Source organism: Tachypleus tridentatus, chromosome 6 (assembly GCF_004210375.1).
Source record: "Tachypleus tridentatus isolate NWPU-2018 chromosome 6, ASM421037v1, whole genome shotgun sequence".
Classification (NCBI taxonomy): Eukaryota; Metazoa; Arthropoda; class Merostomata; order Xiphosura; family Limulidae; genus Tachypleus; species Tachypleus tridentatus.
In genome coordinates this window covers 149,226,601-149,245,049 of record NC_134830.1, presented here as the reverse complement: position 1 = coordinate 149,245,049, position 18,449 = coordinate 149,226,601, and the positions used below count along the sequence as shown (strand labels likewise).

Genomic DNA, 18,449 nt, shown 5'->3' with positions numbered 1-18,449 from the left:
AGATAGCCCTTGAGTAGCTTTGTGGGAAATTCAAAACAAACCAAACCAATTTCTAGTGTTTCATTAAATTCATATATTTAGTTCTGTTTCTGTTTGATTTACCGAATTCAGTGGTTTAAATAAGCACTTTACTGTTTATACTAATTACTGATCTGTTACATGAAGTTCTTTATGGAGGTACACACTAATATATACAAGGAATCTCTTCTCAGTAATTTATTATCATGTCTCAAGCTTGTTGTGGAATAGTCTTCATTGGTTGTAAGTGTTCCCTTTTTTGTAGGAATTATACAGTGAACTGGACACAAACCGTCACAAAGTTGAGACAGTATTACAGCAGGGCCAAGACTATATGAAACAAACAGAGGAAGGTTCAGCTATTAATTAACTTAAAGCAGCATCTTAAAATTCTAAAACAACGATGGTACAGTGTTCCTAACAAACTGAACGATGGTACAGTGTTCTTAACAAACTGAACGATGGTACAGTGTAGCTTTGCGCAAAACTCAAAAACAGACATACGTTCCGCCATCTACTGTAGTAATGTGATAATTATTTTTATAGTGTGACTGTCTCTACAAACAATACAGTAATATACAGCTTGAGCAGTTTGTAACAGTTTAACGAGACAGTTAATACCATTCTGAACACGTGCAAAGTCACGTATATCGAAATTAAATTACTTACATTTCATGATCAAAATGAATATGGTTTTATATCATGATCAAAATACATATGGTTTTATATCATGATCAAAATACATATGGTTTCATGTCATGATCAAAATACGTATGGTTTCATGTCATGATCAAAATACGTATGGTTTTATATCGTGATCAAAATACGTATGGTTTTATATCGTGATCAAAATACGTATGGTTTTATATCGTGATCAAAATACGTATGGTTTTATGTCATGATCAAAATACATATGGTTTTATATTGTACACCTGTATTTAGAAAGTGTTTTTTTTTCTCTAAATGTACAAGTGATTCATCATTTCTCCATGTTTTCAGAGGAAGGGCGCCCTCTGTTTCTCCCATGTTCCACTGCAATGCCAGGTGCTTTTGTTAGTATTCATTTGGAAAACCCACGTGGTCATCCACTGTCAATCTGTGAAGCTCTTGTGTACACTGACCAAGGTGAGCTTTATGAACTTATGACATCTCTGTTGAAGTATAAATCCAATAGACATTAACTGTGATTAATCTCGTTAACTGTTGCTTCGGTTTCAGTTTAATTTTGTATTTTTGTTAGTAAATTATACACTTCCTTTTTTAAGTTCTTTTGCTGAAAGCTAATAAACATAAAATATTGAAAATAATGCGATATATGGGTCTTCCTGATAATTATTTAGAGTGTAAGAAAAAAAGTCTACGATTTAGGTGTTAACACCAGATTTTTTATTGTAAAGGTATTATAAACCATAAAATAACTAATAACAGTATCTACTGACATCTACCCCCTGCTAGTACAGCGGTAAGTCTACAGATTTACCCAAACTACAATTTTTTACAAGCCTCTTGCAAAGAAAACCTTGTCTTAAAGAGTGATTACAGTAACTTGTTGAGTGGTAATAAACATTGTGTTCTGGTAAAAAGTGTAATAATCTTAATAATAATAATCTTAATAATAATAATAATAATAATAATAATAATCTTAATAATCTTAATAATAATAATAATCTTAATAATAATAATAATCTTAATAATAATAATAATCTTAATAATAATAATAATAATAATAATAATAATAATCTTAATAATAATAATAATAATCTTAATAATAATAATAATCTTAATAATAATAATAATCTTAATAATAATAATAATCTTAATAACAATAATAATAATCTTAATAACAATAATAATAATCTTAATAATAATAATAATAATAATCTTAATAACAATAATAATAATCTTAATAATAATAATAATCTTAATAACAACAATAATAATCTTAATAACAATAATCTTAATAATAATAATAATAATAATCTTAATAACAATAATCTTAATAATAACAATAATCTTAATAATAACAATAATCTTAATAATAATAATAATCTTAATAATAATAATAATCTTAATAATAATAATAATCTTAATAACAATAATAATAATCTTAATAACAATAATAATAATCTTAATAACAATAATAATAATCTTAATAACAATAATAATAATCTTAATAAATAATAATAATAATAATAATAATAATAATAATAATAATCTTAATAATAATAATCTTAATAATAATAATAATAATAATAATCTTAATAATAATCTTAATCTTAATAATAATAATCTTAATAATAATAATAATCTTAATAATAATAATAATCTTAATAACAATAATAATAATCTTAATAATAATAATCTTAATAACAATAATAATAATCTTAATAATAATAATAATCTTAATAATAATAATAATAATAATCTTAATAATAATAATAATAATAATAATCTTAATAATAATAATAATCTTAATAATTTAATAATAATAATCTTAATAATAATAATAATCTTAATAATAATAATAATAATAATCTTAATAATAATCTTAATAATAATAATAATAATAATAATAATAATAATAATAATAATAATCTTAACAACAATAATAATAATCTTAACAACAATAATAATAAATCTTAATAATAATAATAATAATCTTAATAACAATAATAATAATCTTAATAACAATAATAATAATCTTAATAATAATAATAATAATAATCTTAATAACAATAATAATAATCTTAATAATAATAATAATCTTAATAACAATAATCTTAATAATAATAATAATAATAATCTTAATAACAATAATCTTAATAATAACAATAATCTTAATAACAATAATAATAATCTTAATAATAATAATAATCTTAATAATAATAATAATCTTAATAACAATAATAATAATCTTAATAACAATAATAATAATCTTAATAATAATAATAATCTTAATAATAATAATAATAATCTTAATAATAATAATAATAATAATCTTAATAATAATAATAATAATAATAATAATAATCTTAATCAATAATAATAATAATCTTAATAATAATAATAATCTTAATAATAATAATAATCTTAATAACAATAATAATAATCTTAATAACAATAATAATAATCTAATAATAATCTTAATAACAATAATAATAATCTTAATAACAATAATAATAATCTTAATAATAATCTTAATAACAACAATAATAATAATCTTAATAATAATAATCTTAATAATCTTAATAATAATAATTAATAATAATAATAATCTTAATAACAATAATAATAATAATCTTAATAATAATAATCTTAATAATAATAATCTTAATAATAATAATAATAATAATAATAATAATCTTAATAACAATAATAATCTTAATAATAATAATAATAATAACAATAATAATAATCTTAATAATAATAATCTTAATAACAATCTTAATAATAATCTTAATAACAATAATAATAATAATAATAATAATTAATAATAATAATAATAATAATCTTAATAACAATAATAATAATAATCTTAATAACAATAATAATAATAATAATCTTAATAACAATAATCTTAATAATAATAATAATAATCTTAATAACAATAATCTTAATAATAATAATAATCTTAATAACAATAATAATAATAATCTTAATAATAATAATAATAATATTCTTAATAATAATAATAATAATAATCTTAATAATAATATTCTTAATAATAATAATAATAATAATCTTAATAATAATAATCTTAATAATAATAATCTTAATAATAATAATCTTAATAACAACAATAATAATAATAATCTTAATAACAACAATAATAATAATAATCTTAATAACAACAATAATAATAATCTTACAATAACAATAATCTTACATTAAGCTTGAAAGTCAGTTTTTATATTTTGCATGAAGTGGAAACTTGATGAATATCATTTACTAGCTAGCTTTTGAAAGGGGTTTCTTTCAGTGACTAGTGAAACCATTAGTTTTAGGCTATATTTATATTAAATGCATTATTTTGATCCAACAGCCTTGCCGATTGAGCGATGCCCTTCCTTCAGAGACCAACCACTAGGGAGCACTGCTACATATAATGGAAAATGTTACATCTTTTATAACAATCAGCCTATGAATTTTCGGGAGGCCCGTCGATTTTGTGCGATCCGTGGAGGATCCCTAATTGATGAAACCAACCCAGCTTTACAGGGATTCCTCAGCTGGGAATTATATAGAAGACACAGAAATGACCCTAATGGTCAGTACTGGCTTGGAGCAGTTCGAGATCCTAGAGATCGTAATAACTGGAAATGGATTAACGGTAAGCTTGTAAGAGTTTGTACGTGACGGACATCAGTTTGTACATATCGAAGCTTGACTTTATCAAATCCAAACATATCCAGAAAAACAAACAAAGTTGTAAATAGGAAGCTAAAACACAGAGGTTGATAATTTAGCCATGGTAATAGCTATATATAATAGCATCTGAAAACAGAATTATCATATTTTAATATTATGTAGAATATTAGTTTTTGTTAAGAAACACTAAAAACAAAATAACTGTAACCACCTAACGTATTCCATTTCATGTTATGCACAGTTTCAAGAAGAGAACTTTCATGTTTTGCTACATTATAATAAATAATAATGATATAATTATTATAATAATATCGATGAATGCATTCGTTAAAGTTTTAATTTTTATGAAGCTATACACACACACACACACACACAAAAACAAAACATTTTAAATGTTTTTCTTGTAAAGTTGATGTTAATTTGTATATCTTCCTTTAAGGGAGAGATGTGACCATCTCCTTTTGGAATTTGCCAGGAACAAATGAGAACTGCTCTCGCTTTGTCGGTGCCAAAGGTTGGCTTTGGTCTGACACAAACTGTGATCTTAACCTAAATTTAATTTGTCAGCACAGTAAGTGTTTTGTTTTTAATGTTCTATTTTTAAGTTGCTTATTTTTGAAATTTGGGATAAAGTTTTAAACCCATGTTGATTGTGTGGATTAGTAATTTCAGAAATGTTAAATATTTGTAATTATAATAACATACATTTTGTTTGTTTCTGGCTCTAAAATTCCTTATATGTAGCTTGTGATATCAATAATGTCTATTTGTTGGATCAGAATTTTCCTCTAAGTATTTAGAGCATGGTTTTCAATTAGAATGTTCATTAACTTTATGAAGCTATATGGACTACTTTAGTAGTTCCAAAGTTAATCTAGTTTAGTATATTTTCAACCTTAGCACCTGAAATCTCCACTAGAGTGATTTGAAATAAGACAAAAATGTCGTTTATGGAATTTTTAACTTGAATGTTTGTGGTTCATGCTATTTACAGTGATCTATTAAAGTTGGTGATGTTTCTCAGCTGTTTTCTTAAATATCTTTTGAAATTAATACATTATTAAAATGTTTGTAGTACAACCCACATAGTAACAAGACACAGTACAACCAACGCTTAGTTACACTGAAGTACAACCCACACTTGGTTACAGTATAGTACAAGTAACAAGACATAGTACAACCAATGCTTAGTTACACTGAAGTACAACCCACACTTGGTTACAGTATAGTAGAAGTAACAAGACATAGTACAACCAACACTTAGTTACAATGAAGTACAACCCACACTTGGTTACAGTATAGTACAAGTAACAAGACATAGTACAACCAATGCTTAGTTACACTGAAGTACAACCCACACTTGGTTACAGTATAGTAGAAGTAACAAGACATAGTACAACCAACACTTAGTTACAATGAAGTACAACCCACACTTGGTTACAGTATAGTACAAGTAACAAGACATAGTACAACCAACACTTAGTTACACTGAAGTACAACCCACACTTGGTTACAGTATAGTACAACCAACGCTTAGTTACACTGAAGTACAACCCACACTTGGTTACAGTATAGTACAAGTAACAAGATGTAGTACAACCAACACTTAGCTACACTGAAGTACAACCCACACTTGGTTACAGTATAGTATAACCAACACCTAGTTACACTGAAGTACAACCCACACTTGGTTACAGTATAGTACAAGTAACAAGACATAGTACAACCAACACTTAGTTACACTGAAGTACAACCCACACTTGGTTACAGTATAGTACAAGTAACAAGACATAGTACAACCAATGCTTAGTTACACTGAAGTACAACCCACACTTGGTTACAGTATAGTACAAGTAATAAGACATAGTACAACCAACGCTTAGTTACACTGAAGTACAACCCACACTTGGTTACAGTATAGTACAAGTAACAAGACATAGTACAACCAACGCTTAGTTACACTGAAGTACAACCCACACTTGGTTACAGTATAGTACAAGTAACAAGACATAGTACAACCAACGCTTAGTTACACTGAAGTACAGCCCACACTTGGTTACAGTATAGTACAAGTAACAAGATGTAGTACAACCCACACTTGGTTACAGTATAGTACAGGTAACAAGACGTAGTACAACCAACACTTAGCTACACTGAAGTACAACCCACACTTGGTTACAGTATAGTACAAGTAACAAGACATAGTACAACCAACGCTTAGTTACACTGAAGTACAACCCACACTTGGTTACAGTATAGTACAAGTAACAAGACATAGTACAACCAACACTTAGTTACACTGAAGTACAACCCACACTTGGTTACAGTATAGTACAAGTAACAAGACATAGTACAACCAACACTTAGCTACACTGAAGTACAACCCACACTTGGTTACAGTATAGTACAAGTAACAAGACATAGTACAACCAACACTTAGCTACACTGAAGTACAACCCACACTTGGTTACAGTATAGTACAAGTAACAAGACATAGTACAACCAACGCTTAGTTACACTGAAGTACAACCCACACTTGGTTACAGTATAGTACAAGTAACAAGACATAGTACAACCAACACTTAGCTACACTGAAGTACAACCACACTTGGTTACAGTATAGTACAAGTAACAAGACATAGTACAACCCACACTTGGTTACAGTATAGTACAAGTAACAAGACATAGTACAACCAACACTTAGCTACACTGAAGTACAACCCACACTTGGTTACAGTATAGTACAAGTAACAAGACATAGTACAACCAACACTTAGCTACACTGAAGTACAACCCACACTTGGTTACAGTATAGTACAAGTAACAAGACATAGTACAACCAACACTTAGTTACACTGAAGTACAACCCACACTTGGTTACAGTATAGTACAAGTAACAAGACATAGTACAACCAACGCTTAGTTACACTGAAGTACAACCCACACTTGGTTACAGTATAGTACAAGTAACAAGACATAGTACAACCAACACTTAGCTACACTGAAGTACAACCCACACTTGGTTACAGTATAGTACAAGTAACAAGACATAGTACAACCAACGCTTAGTTACACTGAAGTACAACCCACACTTGGTTACAGTATAGTACAAGTAACAAGACATAGTACAACCAACGCTTAGTTACACTGAAGTACAGCCCACACTTGGTTACAGTATAGTACAAGTAACAAGATGTAGTACAACCCACACTTGGTTACAGTATAGTACAAGTAACAAGACATAGTACAACCAACACTTAGCTACACTGAAGTACAACCCACACTTGGTTACAGTATAGTACAAGTAACAAGACATAGTACAACCAACACTTAGCTACACTGAAGTACAACCCACACTTGGTTACAGTATAGTACAAGTAACAAGACATAGTACAACCAACACTTAGCTACACTGAAGTACAACCCACACTTGGTTACAGTATAGTACAAGTAACAAGACATAGTACAACCAACACTTAGCTACACTGAAGTACAACCCACACTTGGTTACAGTATAGTACAAGTAACAAGACATAGTACAACCAACACTTAGTTACACTGAAGTACAACCCACACTTGGTTACAGTATAGTACAAGTAACAAGACATAGTACAACCAACACTTAGCTACACTGAAGTACAACCCACACTTGGTTACAGTATAGTACAAGTAACAAGACATAGTACAACCAACGCTTAGTTACACTGAAGTACAACCCACACTTGGTTACAGTATAGTACAAGTAACAAGACATAGTACAACCAACACTTAGTTACACTGAAGTACAACCCACACTTGGTTACAGTATAGTACAAGTAACAAGACATAGTACAACCAACACTTAGCTACACTGAAGTACAACCCACACTTGGTTACAGTATAGTACAAGTAACAAGACATAGTACAACCAACACTTAGCTACACTGAAGTACAACCCACACTTGGTTACAGTATAGTACAAGTAACAAGACATAGTACAACCAACGCTTAGTTACACTGAAGTACAACCCACACTTGGTTACAGTATAGTACAAGTAACAAGACATAGTACAACCAACACTTAGCTACACTGAAGTACAACCCACACTTGGTTACAGTATAGTACAAGTAACAAGACATAGTACAACCCACACTTGGTTACAGTATAGTACAAGTAACAAGACATAGTACAACCAACACTTAGCTACACTGAAGTACAACCCACACTTGGTTACAGTATAGTACAAGTAACAAGACATAGTACAACCAACACTTAGCTACACTGAAGTACAACCCACACTTGGTTACAGTATAGTACAAGTAACAAGACATAGTACAACCAACACTTAGCTACACTGAAGTACAACCCACACTTGGTTACAGTATAGTACAAGTAACAAGACATAGTACAACCAACACTTGGTTACAGTATAGTACAAGTAACAAGACATAGTACAACCAACACTTAGCTACACTGAAGTACAACCCACACTTGGTTACAGTATAGTACAACCAACACTTAGCTACACTGAAGTACAACCCACACTTGGTTACAGTATAGTACAACCAACGCTTAGTTACACTGAAGTACAACCCACACTTGGTTACAGTATAGTACAAGTAACAAGACATAGTACAACCCACACTTGGTTACAGTATAGTACAAGTAACAAGACATAGTACAACCAACACTTAGCTACACTGAAGTACAACCCACACTTGGTTACAGTATAGTACAAGTAACAAGACATAGTACAACCAACACTTAGTTACACTGAAGTACAACCCACACTTGGTTACAGTATAGTACAACCAACGCTTAGTTACCCTGAAGTACAACCCACACTTGGTTACAGTATAGTACAAGTAACAAGACATAGTACAACCAACACTTAGTTACACTGAAGTACAACCCACACTTGGTTACAGTATAGTACAAGTAACAAGACATAGTACAACCAACACTTAGTTACACTGAAGTACAACCCACACTTGGTTACAGTATAGTACATGTAACAAGACATAGTACAACCAACACTTAGTTACACTGAAGTACAACCCACACTTGGTTACAGTATAGTACAAGTAACAAGACATAGTACAACCAACACTTAGCTACACTGAAGTACAACCCACACTTGGTTACAGTATAGTACAAGTAACAAGATGTAGTACAACCAACACTTAGCTACACTGAAGTACAACCCACACTTGGTTACAGTATAGTACAAGTAACAAGACATAGTACAACCAACACTTAGCTACACTGAAGTACAACCCACACTTGGTTACAGTATAGTACAAGTAACAAGATGTAGTACAACCAACACTTAGCTACACTGAAGTACAACCCACACTTGGTTACAGTATAGTACAAGTAACAGGACATAGTACAACCAACACTTAGTTACAACCCACACTTGGTTACAGTATAGTACAAGTACCATGGTAGATTATTTTTACCTTTTGTTAGAGTAAGTGACTTATTTTAATGTAAGCTTGAGAACTTTCATCTTGTAAGACATAATAAGAATCACAATTTGTTCATACATTTTTTGTATTCAAAAACCATACAGATTAGGTTACTAATCTTTCTTCCAGACAGAACAAGCTTTATTATTGTATTAATACTGTGGATGGTTGAATTAAACAAGTTCATAGTATTAGTACAGGTAGAGTGCTTTGTGTGCAATATGTGTCACTTTATAGGTAATTTTAGAAAGAGAACACTATATTAAAAGCAACATTTGAACCTGTACAAGGAAAAGTTTGTAGGTTATTACAATACTCATGCAGACAGTGTATAATCTGTGAATATTAGCTTGATTCATATGAAATATGTATGTGATATTTAATGTTTTTGTGTGTTTTCTTCAGGACCAACCACATGTGGTAAACCTGAAAGACCTGCAAACTCAACAATACTGGCCAGAAACTTTGAAATTGGTTCAGTTATAGAATACAGATGTTCTTCTGGGCACCTGCTTGTTGGACCTAATATTAGGACCTGTCTTCCTAGTGGTGTCTTCACAGAATTTCCACCGAAGTGCAGATGTGAGTTGAATTATTAATACGTAGAGGTCCTACTATCTGATCGTAAAATAAACTGAATAAATTTAATATAAAAATGTACAAAGTTTGAGGAAGTTTCTTTTTTATGCCTTTCAGTGAAGCAATAAACAGTAAGAAAACTGTTTTAAAATAATAATAAAAAGTTTGTTTGTTTTTATACAACACAGATAATGGAAATACAGGAACCAAACTGTGACAAGTTGATAAAATGACTGACTCTTAATTTAGTGATCTAATTTTACACTTTCTGCAAGTGAAATTAAAACATAGTCGTAGCTGAGAACATTTTACCTCACTACACATACATTTGTGGTACTTTGCAGTTCGGAAAAAGTGTCGTAGAAATAACGACATGTTTCAGTTAGTTTTTATATTTTGGGCTTTATGTTGCACAAAGAAACAAAGAATATTTGGACATTCAAAAGTGAAACCTAATTAAGAGTTTTCATTTATGTTTTGAATATTATTGGTAACCTTTATCCTCAGACTTCCTGTTATAAATATAAAAAGAAATTGATATAATCAACATTATATGTGCAAAGTAATCAGTGCCATAAAAATATGGTGATAATTATTTTATATGATTCAATATTTTGAGCTACAGAACTTAAGCTTCAAATCACAAAACTGATACGCTATTTTGTAATATTTCCAAAGACTTAGAATGTGGCCCTCCTGCTACAATACCAAATGGGGGTTACGAACTGGTCAATGACACTCGGGATTATCTGAGTGGTGTTCAGTATTTTTGTGACAAAGGTTTCATACTCATTGGACGTAGTTTCTTAGTTTGTGACGTAGATGAACGTTGGAACGGCCCCCCTCCTCGATGTGAACGTAAGTTTTCCATCTTAAATTTATTTAAGGGTTAAAAAACTTTGTGGTTGAAAGCAAAACAGCAGTAAATGTAAAAATAAACAAGTTTCATGTTTTAAGTATATTCCAAATGTGGCCAGGGTGAAACATTGGTAAAAAATACAAATAACTGAATTGCACAAGTTAAATCTTTATTTAGGAGTCTGTAGAACCTAATAAAAACTCAAAGCATATTTAAAACTCAGTTTGAAAACTACTGGATGACAGAATAACATTTTATAAACAAAACAGTAGTTAAGAAGCTTACTTCAGTAACATTTTTTCTTTAATCCATTCTTAGCTGTTCTGTGCGACAGACCTCCAGGTGTAGATAATGGAATATTCAGGATGACAGCCAGCACAGCCACCTTTGGCACTATTTTGGAGTACATTTGTAATCCTGGCTACAAACTGGTTGGTCAGGCTCAAATAGCATGTGACTCCAATGGTTACTGGGATGGAGAATTCCCTGTCTGTAAAAGTAAGTCATTGAAATGGTGCTGTGTCAAAACATTACCTAACACATTCACTGAAACAAGTTTGAAGCCAGTAGTAGGTGGCGACCATTATATCATTACATTAAACTAAACAAGAGGCCTTGTGTTCCATCTGAGGTATCCTATTGATTAAACTAAACCAAATGCGAGGGCAACATTTTCTAAAAGTGAACCACCCTGTTCTTTAAGAAGTATCTTAAAAATAGAGTCAACAAAATGAAAAGTATTATATAAGTCACCCCTTAGCTGTAACTGAAGAAGATTGGTTAGAAAAACGTTTTATTGTTCATTGCTGACATTCTTATCTGTAACTTAAAGAACTTTAACATTTCCATTAACTAATATTTTAATAATTTCACCAACAAGCTGTATCCTGTGTACTGTATGTAAAGATAAGTTCATTTTGGTAATTGTTGGTTAGTCCCTTCACATCTGAGGAAACATGTTTCTGTTTCTTTACAAATGGAGCCTTTAAAGTAGCCACACCTGTACACTATTATTATTATTAAAATAGCCACACCTGTACACTATTATTATTATTAAAGTAGCCACACCTGTACACTATTATTATTATTAAAGTAGCCACACCTGTATACTATTATTATTATTAAAGTGGCCACACCTGTATACTATTATTATTAAAGTAGCCACACCTGTATACTATTATTATTAAAGTGGCCACACCTGTACACTATTATTATTAAAGTGGCCACACCTGTATACTATTATTATTAAAGTGGCCACACCTGTACACTATTATTATTAAAGTGGCCACACCTGTATACTATTATTATTAAAGTGGCCACACCTGTACACTATTATTATTAAAGTGGCCACACCTGTACACTATTATTATTAAAGTGGCCACACCTGTATACTATTATTATTAAAGTGGCTACACCTGTATATTATTATTAAAGTGGCTGGGCCACACCTGTATACTATTATTATTAAAGTGGCTACACCTGTATACTATTATTATTAAAGTGGCCACACCTGTACACTATTATTATTAAAGTGGTACCACACCTGTACACTATTATTATTAAAGTGGCCACACCTGTACACTATTATTATTAAAGTGGCCACACCTGTACACTATTATTATTAAAGTGGCCACACCTGTACACTATTATTATTAAAGTGGCCACACCTGTACACTATTATTATTAAAGTGGCTACACCTGTACACTATTATTATTAAAGTGGCCACACCTGTACACTATTATTATTAAAGTGGCCACACCTGTACACTATTATTATTAAAGTGGCTACACCTGTACACTATTATTATTAAAGTGGCCACACCTGTACACTATTATTATTAAAGTGGCCACACCTGTACACTATTATTATTAAAGTGGCCACACCTGTACACTATTATTATTAAAGTGGCCACACCTGTATACTATTATTATTAAAGTGGCTACACCTGTATATTATTAGTATTAAAGTGGCCACACCTGTACACTATTATTATTAAAGTGGCCACACCTGTATACTATTATTATTAAAGTGGCTACACCTGTATATTATTAGTATTAAAGTGGCCACACCTGTACACTATTATTATTAAAGTGGCTACACCTGTATATTATTAGTATTAAAGTGGCCACACCTGTATACTATTATTATTAAAGTGGCTACACCTGTATATTATTAGTATTAAAGTGGCCACACCTGTATACTATTATTATTAAAGTGGCTACACCTGTACACTATTATTATTAAAGTGGCTACACCTGTATATTATTAGTATTAAAGTGGCCACACCTGTATACTATTATTACTAAAGTGGCTACACCTGTATATTATTAGTATTAAAGTGGCCACACCTGTACACTATTAGTATTAAAGTGGCCACACCTGTACACTATTATTATTAAAGTGGCCACACCTGTACACTATTATTATTAAAGTGGCCACACCTGTACACTATTATTATTAAAGTGGCCACACCTGTACACTATTATTATTAAAGTGGCGACACCTGTACACTATTATTAAAGTGGCCACACCTGTACAATTAGTGGTAGCCACACCTATTAGTATTAAAGTGGCCACACCTGTACATTATTATTATTAAAGTGGCCACACCTGTACACTATTATTATTAAAGTGGCCACACCTGTACACTATTATTATTAAAGTGGCCACACCTGTACACTATTATTATTAAAGTGGCCACACCTGTACACTATTATTATTAAAGTGGCCACACCTGTACACTATTATTATTAAAGTGGCTACACCTGTATATTATTAGTATTAAAGTGGCCACACCTGTATACTATTATTATTAAAGTGGCTACACCTGTATATTATTAGTATTAAAGTGGCTACACCTGTACACTATTATTATTAAAGTGGCTACACCTGTACACTATTATTATTAAAGTGGCTACACCTGTATATTATTAGTATTAAAGTGGCCACACCTGTACATTATTATTATTAAAGTAGCCACACCTGTCACTATTAGTATTAAAGTGGCGACACCTGTGCACTATTAGTATTAAAGTGGCGACATCTGTGCACTATTAGTATTAAAGTGGCGACATCTGTGCACTATTAGTATTGAAGTGGCGACATCAGTGCACTATTAGTATTAAAGTGGCCACACCTGTACATTATTATTATTAAAGTAGCCACACCTGTACGCTATTAGTATTAAAGTGGCGACACCTGTACACTATTAGTATTAAAGTGGCGACACCTGTACGCTATTAGTATTAAAGTGGCGACATCAGTGCACTATTAGTATTGAAGTGGCGACATCAGTGCACTATTAGTATTAAAGTAGCCACACCTGTATACTATTATTATTAAAGTGGCCACACCTGTACACTATTAGTATTAAAGTAGCCACACCTGTACACTATTAGTATTAAAGTAGCCACACCTGTATACTATTATTATTAACAGTTTAAAACAAAATCTATTTCCTATATTATTTTGATTTATAAAAATTTCAATAATTTGTTTAGTTTCAGTTATGAAACTAACAGAAAATGACTTTTGTTTAATCTTGAAACTCTGGAATGAAATGGCTGTTGGTTTTGTAACAATACAAAATGGGTCATTTCAAATATTGTGCATCTGAGCTGGTGGAACTAACCCATGGGTAGTACGTGTGCACCCTAACTTAGAGTTAATCTTAGAAAGTTTATCCAATCTCAGTTTTCATCCAACATTACTCTTTTCAGAAGAAACATCACAAGATTTTGCACCATCAGCACCAAAACCAAGTATTCACCATCCACCTCCAGTTATAAAAGTAACAACAGAAACAGCGACGGTAAAGGTGAAAACAACAACACTAACACCCACAACTTCTGTCACTCCCATAACAAAGCAGCCCCAGCTGTCTTCAAGACCTTCTCTTATAAATAAGTTCCAGATTGGTTCAGGTCATCGTCCATGGGAAGGCCCAAAGAGACATTCTACAACCAACAGCATCACTTCAACCCCACTACCCTTTTTGCACAAAACCCCTGAAATACCACCTCGGTATAATTTCTACCCACGCTATCCAAATGCACACACTACAAAATCACCAAAGTCAGCATTCAGCTCAGCTCATCCAATTGTGACCTTTAACCCCAAAAGAAAAAAGGTTCCAGATACACTGGACATTCGAACAGTTTCGCCCTTTGGTGTTGACGAATCCGAGAATCGACTTGGAAAGAGAGAAGAGGAATCTCTTGCTGTGTCTGCAAGGCTTAACATGGGTATGTGTTTCTGTGTGGTTATTATTGTTTATTGAATTGTGCCTGTAGGAACTGGGAATTTAGATACATTGGTCCATTGACAGGAAATTATACACAGGACAAGTATTGAACATGAGTTACCATAATGTGAGTTACCTTGTAGAATGTTAAAATAACAGTTGTGCACTAATTTCTTGTATCATAAGTGAACTTTAAAGAACATAAATCATTTTCATGATCATAATTTAGTTGTTTGTATAATTCACAAAGTTTTGAAAGCTAAAGATATAGAAAATTTGGAAATCTTAAAATGTGGCCTTGCCTCTGTGCTACAGAAATTGTTCTAGTTTATTTTGTCAATGAAAGAGAAGATTTAGAAATCTGTACATATTTATTGTTGGTAGCTATTACTGTACCAAATGATATTTATGTTACTCTGAGAAACATATGTTAAAGCTATCATAATATAAAAATTTCCTTGTTTTGAATGATTTAAAAGTATAGTAGATACTTCAATTATGGTCATGTGTCCATTACTGCAGGTCACTTTTTTTGCTAAAATTATCATAATGATCACATATTAGACCAACCTCCCTATTTAATATATCCAATCATTAATAACATTTTCTTTCATTAACTAAATGTTATGTATCGACAACATGATTTTCTATAAGTGTACACACGTTCAACCTCTTTATCCTGTAATATTTCCACTCATTAAGAACAGTTATTTTCATTAAATAAATGTTTGGTAGCCTAAAACCAAGACTTGTGTTGGATATTAAGCTTGTGGCTGTCAATCAGAAGAAACAGATTTTTGTAAATTACTGAGAATATAGAATAACCACGAGTGATGACTGATCAGTGTTTAACTTTGTCCTCTGTATTCTACACCCATTTTTTCAGTTTCTCAGCACTAAAACAAGAGATCTTTTCTTTGACTGAACATTTTACTTATCCCATGAAGTACGTTGCAATACGAGTTGTTTTCATTGATAGATTGTTTATGCACAGTGTTAAGGTGATGAAGCTTTCTACAAAGCTTCATCAACAGTTGTTTTAACTTAACTACTGCCCAAGGGCTAGTTACATGTGATGTGCAAGACTTGGTGTTTTAAACACAGTTTATAGGTGTTACTGACTCGACTGTTAAGAAACGAATAGCTTTCGTTTGAAAGAATAGATTTGGTTGCAATGTTTCAGAGCAACATTTCATGCTAAAATTTCTTTGTGTATAATTTATTCTGTTTTTCTAACATACATTAATATTATACACTGGACATGCACATTTTGGTTGTTTTATCTATTTTAGGGGGTATTATATCACTTGGAGTGTTTGGAGGTTTTGTCTTTCTGGCAGCTATCATCACAATCGTTGTCATTATCGTTCGAAGGTGAGTTTTTAACTAACTTTACCATCAGTGTGTGTGTGTTATATTCACTTCAGTCAGCTGCATCTTGCACTTCAGGCCACCTCACCCTTTGTTTTTATTTATCTTACATAAACTATTTTTTTATTAAATTAAAATATCCTAAAATATGACTCATTTTTTTTGGGGGGAGAGATCCTAATAAATTTATTTTTGTGTAAAGCTACCACAAAAATCCCGTCAATGTTCTTTGATATCTATTTGTTCGATGACGTTTTCGCCATTTGATCACCTCAAGTGTGATAAGTTTATCACTGTTTGAGATACAGTGGTTTGTTAGCTGGTTCCTCAACTTTCCAATTAGGAGCACTGAACATCTGGCTAACAACACCACTGTATCTCAAACCGTGATCAACTTCTGTCTAAGATGAACAAAGAGTGAACACTTCACTGAACATCTGGCTAACAACACCACTGTATCTCAAACCGTGATCAACTTCTGTCTAAGACGAACAAAGAGTGAACACTTCACTGAACAACTGGCTAACAACACCACTGTATCTCAAACCGTGATCTCTGTCTAAGATGAACAAAGAGTGAACACTTCACTGAACATCTGGCTAACAACACCACTGTATCTCAAACCGTGATCTCTGTCTAAGATGAACAAAGAGTGAACACTTCACTGAATAACTGGCTAACAACACCACTGTATCTCAAACCGTGATCTCTGTCTAAGATGAACAAAGAGTGAACACTTCACTGAACATCTGGCTAACAACACCACTGTATCTCAAACCATGATCAACTTCTGTCTAAGATGAACAAAGAGTAAACACTTCACTGAACATCTGGCTAACAACACCACTGTATCTCAAACCATGATCTCTGTCTGAGATGAACAAAGAGTGAACACTTCACTGAACATCTGGCTAACAACACCACTGTATCTCAAACCGTGATCTCTGTCTAAGATGAACAAAGAGTGAACACTTCACTGAACAACTGGCTAACAACACCACTGTATCTCAAACCGTGATCTCTGTCTAAGATGAACAAAGAGTGAACACTTCACTGAACATCTGGCTAACAACACCACTGTATCTCAAACCGTGATCTCTGTTTAAGATGAACAAAGAGTGAACACTTCACTGAACATCTGGCTAACAACACCACTGTATCTCAAACCGTGATCTCTGTCTAAGATGAACAAAGAGTGAACACTTCACTGAACAATCAGATATCAGCTTCTATTCCAAATACATCCTTTGATCCAACAAAATTGTCTTTTAATGTGATCACAAAGAGACTGTACATGAAGCTGTTTGTTCCCTTAAGCTCCTCTTCTGTGGAGAAAATTCAGAAGCAACAGTTTTGGAATTCACCACAGCCATCCCAGAATGTTGGATACCTGAGCTTTTATCAGTAATTTCTCAGGTAAACAAACACTTGCTTTCTCTTGTTCCAATACTTGACAAAGCTATCTGTTTTTTTTTTTTTGTTTTTTTTTTTGGGGGGTGATAAAAAAAAACATCCTGCACCTAAACTTGGCAAGCACAGAAAACAGATTGACATATATA

The 18,449-nt window shown here is 31.5% G+C and overlaps 1 protein-coding gene across 3 annotated transcripts in view; it reads left to right on the top strand.

The window, feature by feature from the left end:
• Positions 1-18,449, top strand: part of LOC143253993 (sushi, von Willebrand factor type A, EGF and pentraxin domain-containing protein 1-like) — a 113,700-nt gene that overhangs the window by 90,941 nt on the left and 4,310 nt on the right. For all 3 annotated transcript variants that reach the window (XM_076508687.1, XM_076508685.1, XM_076508688.1), the window contains 8 exons: positions 1,018-1,143; positions 4,061-4,348; positions 4,826-4,957; positions 10,243-10,419; positions 11,095-11,274; positions 11,594-11,773; positions 14,996-15,520; positions 16,812-16,893. In XM_076508687.1, coding sequence (XP_076364802.1) covers positions 1,018-1,143; positions 4,061-4,348; positions 4,826-4,957; positions 10,243-10,419; positions 11,095-11,274; positions 11,594-11,773; positions 14,996-15,520; positions 16,812-16,893 — 1,690 coding nt within the window. The remainder of the gene's footprint in view (positions 1-1,017; positions 1,144-4,060; positions 4,349-4,825; positions 4,958-10,242; positions 10,420-11,094; positions 11,275-11,593; positions 11,774-14,995; positions 15,521-16,811; positions 16,894-18,449) is intronic.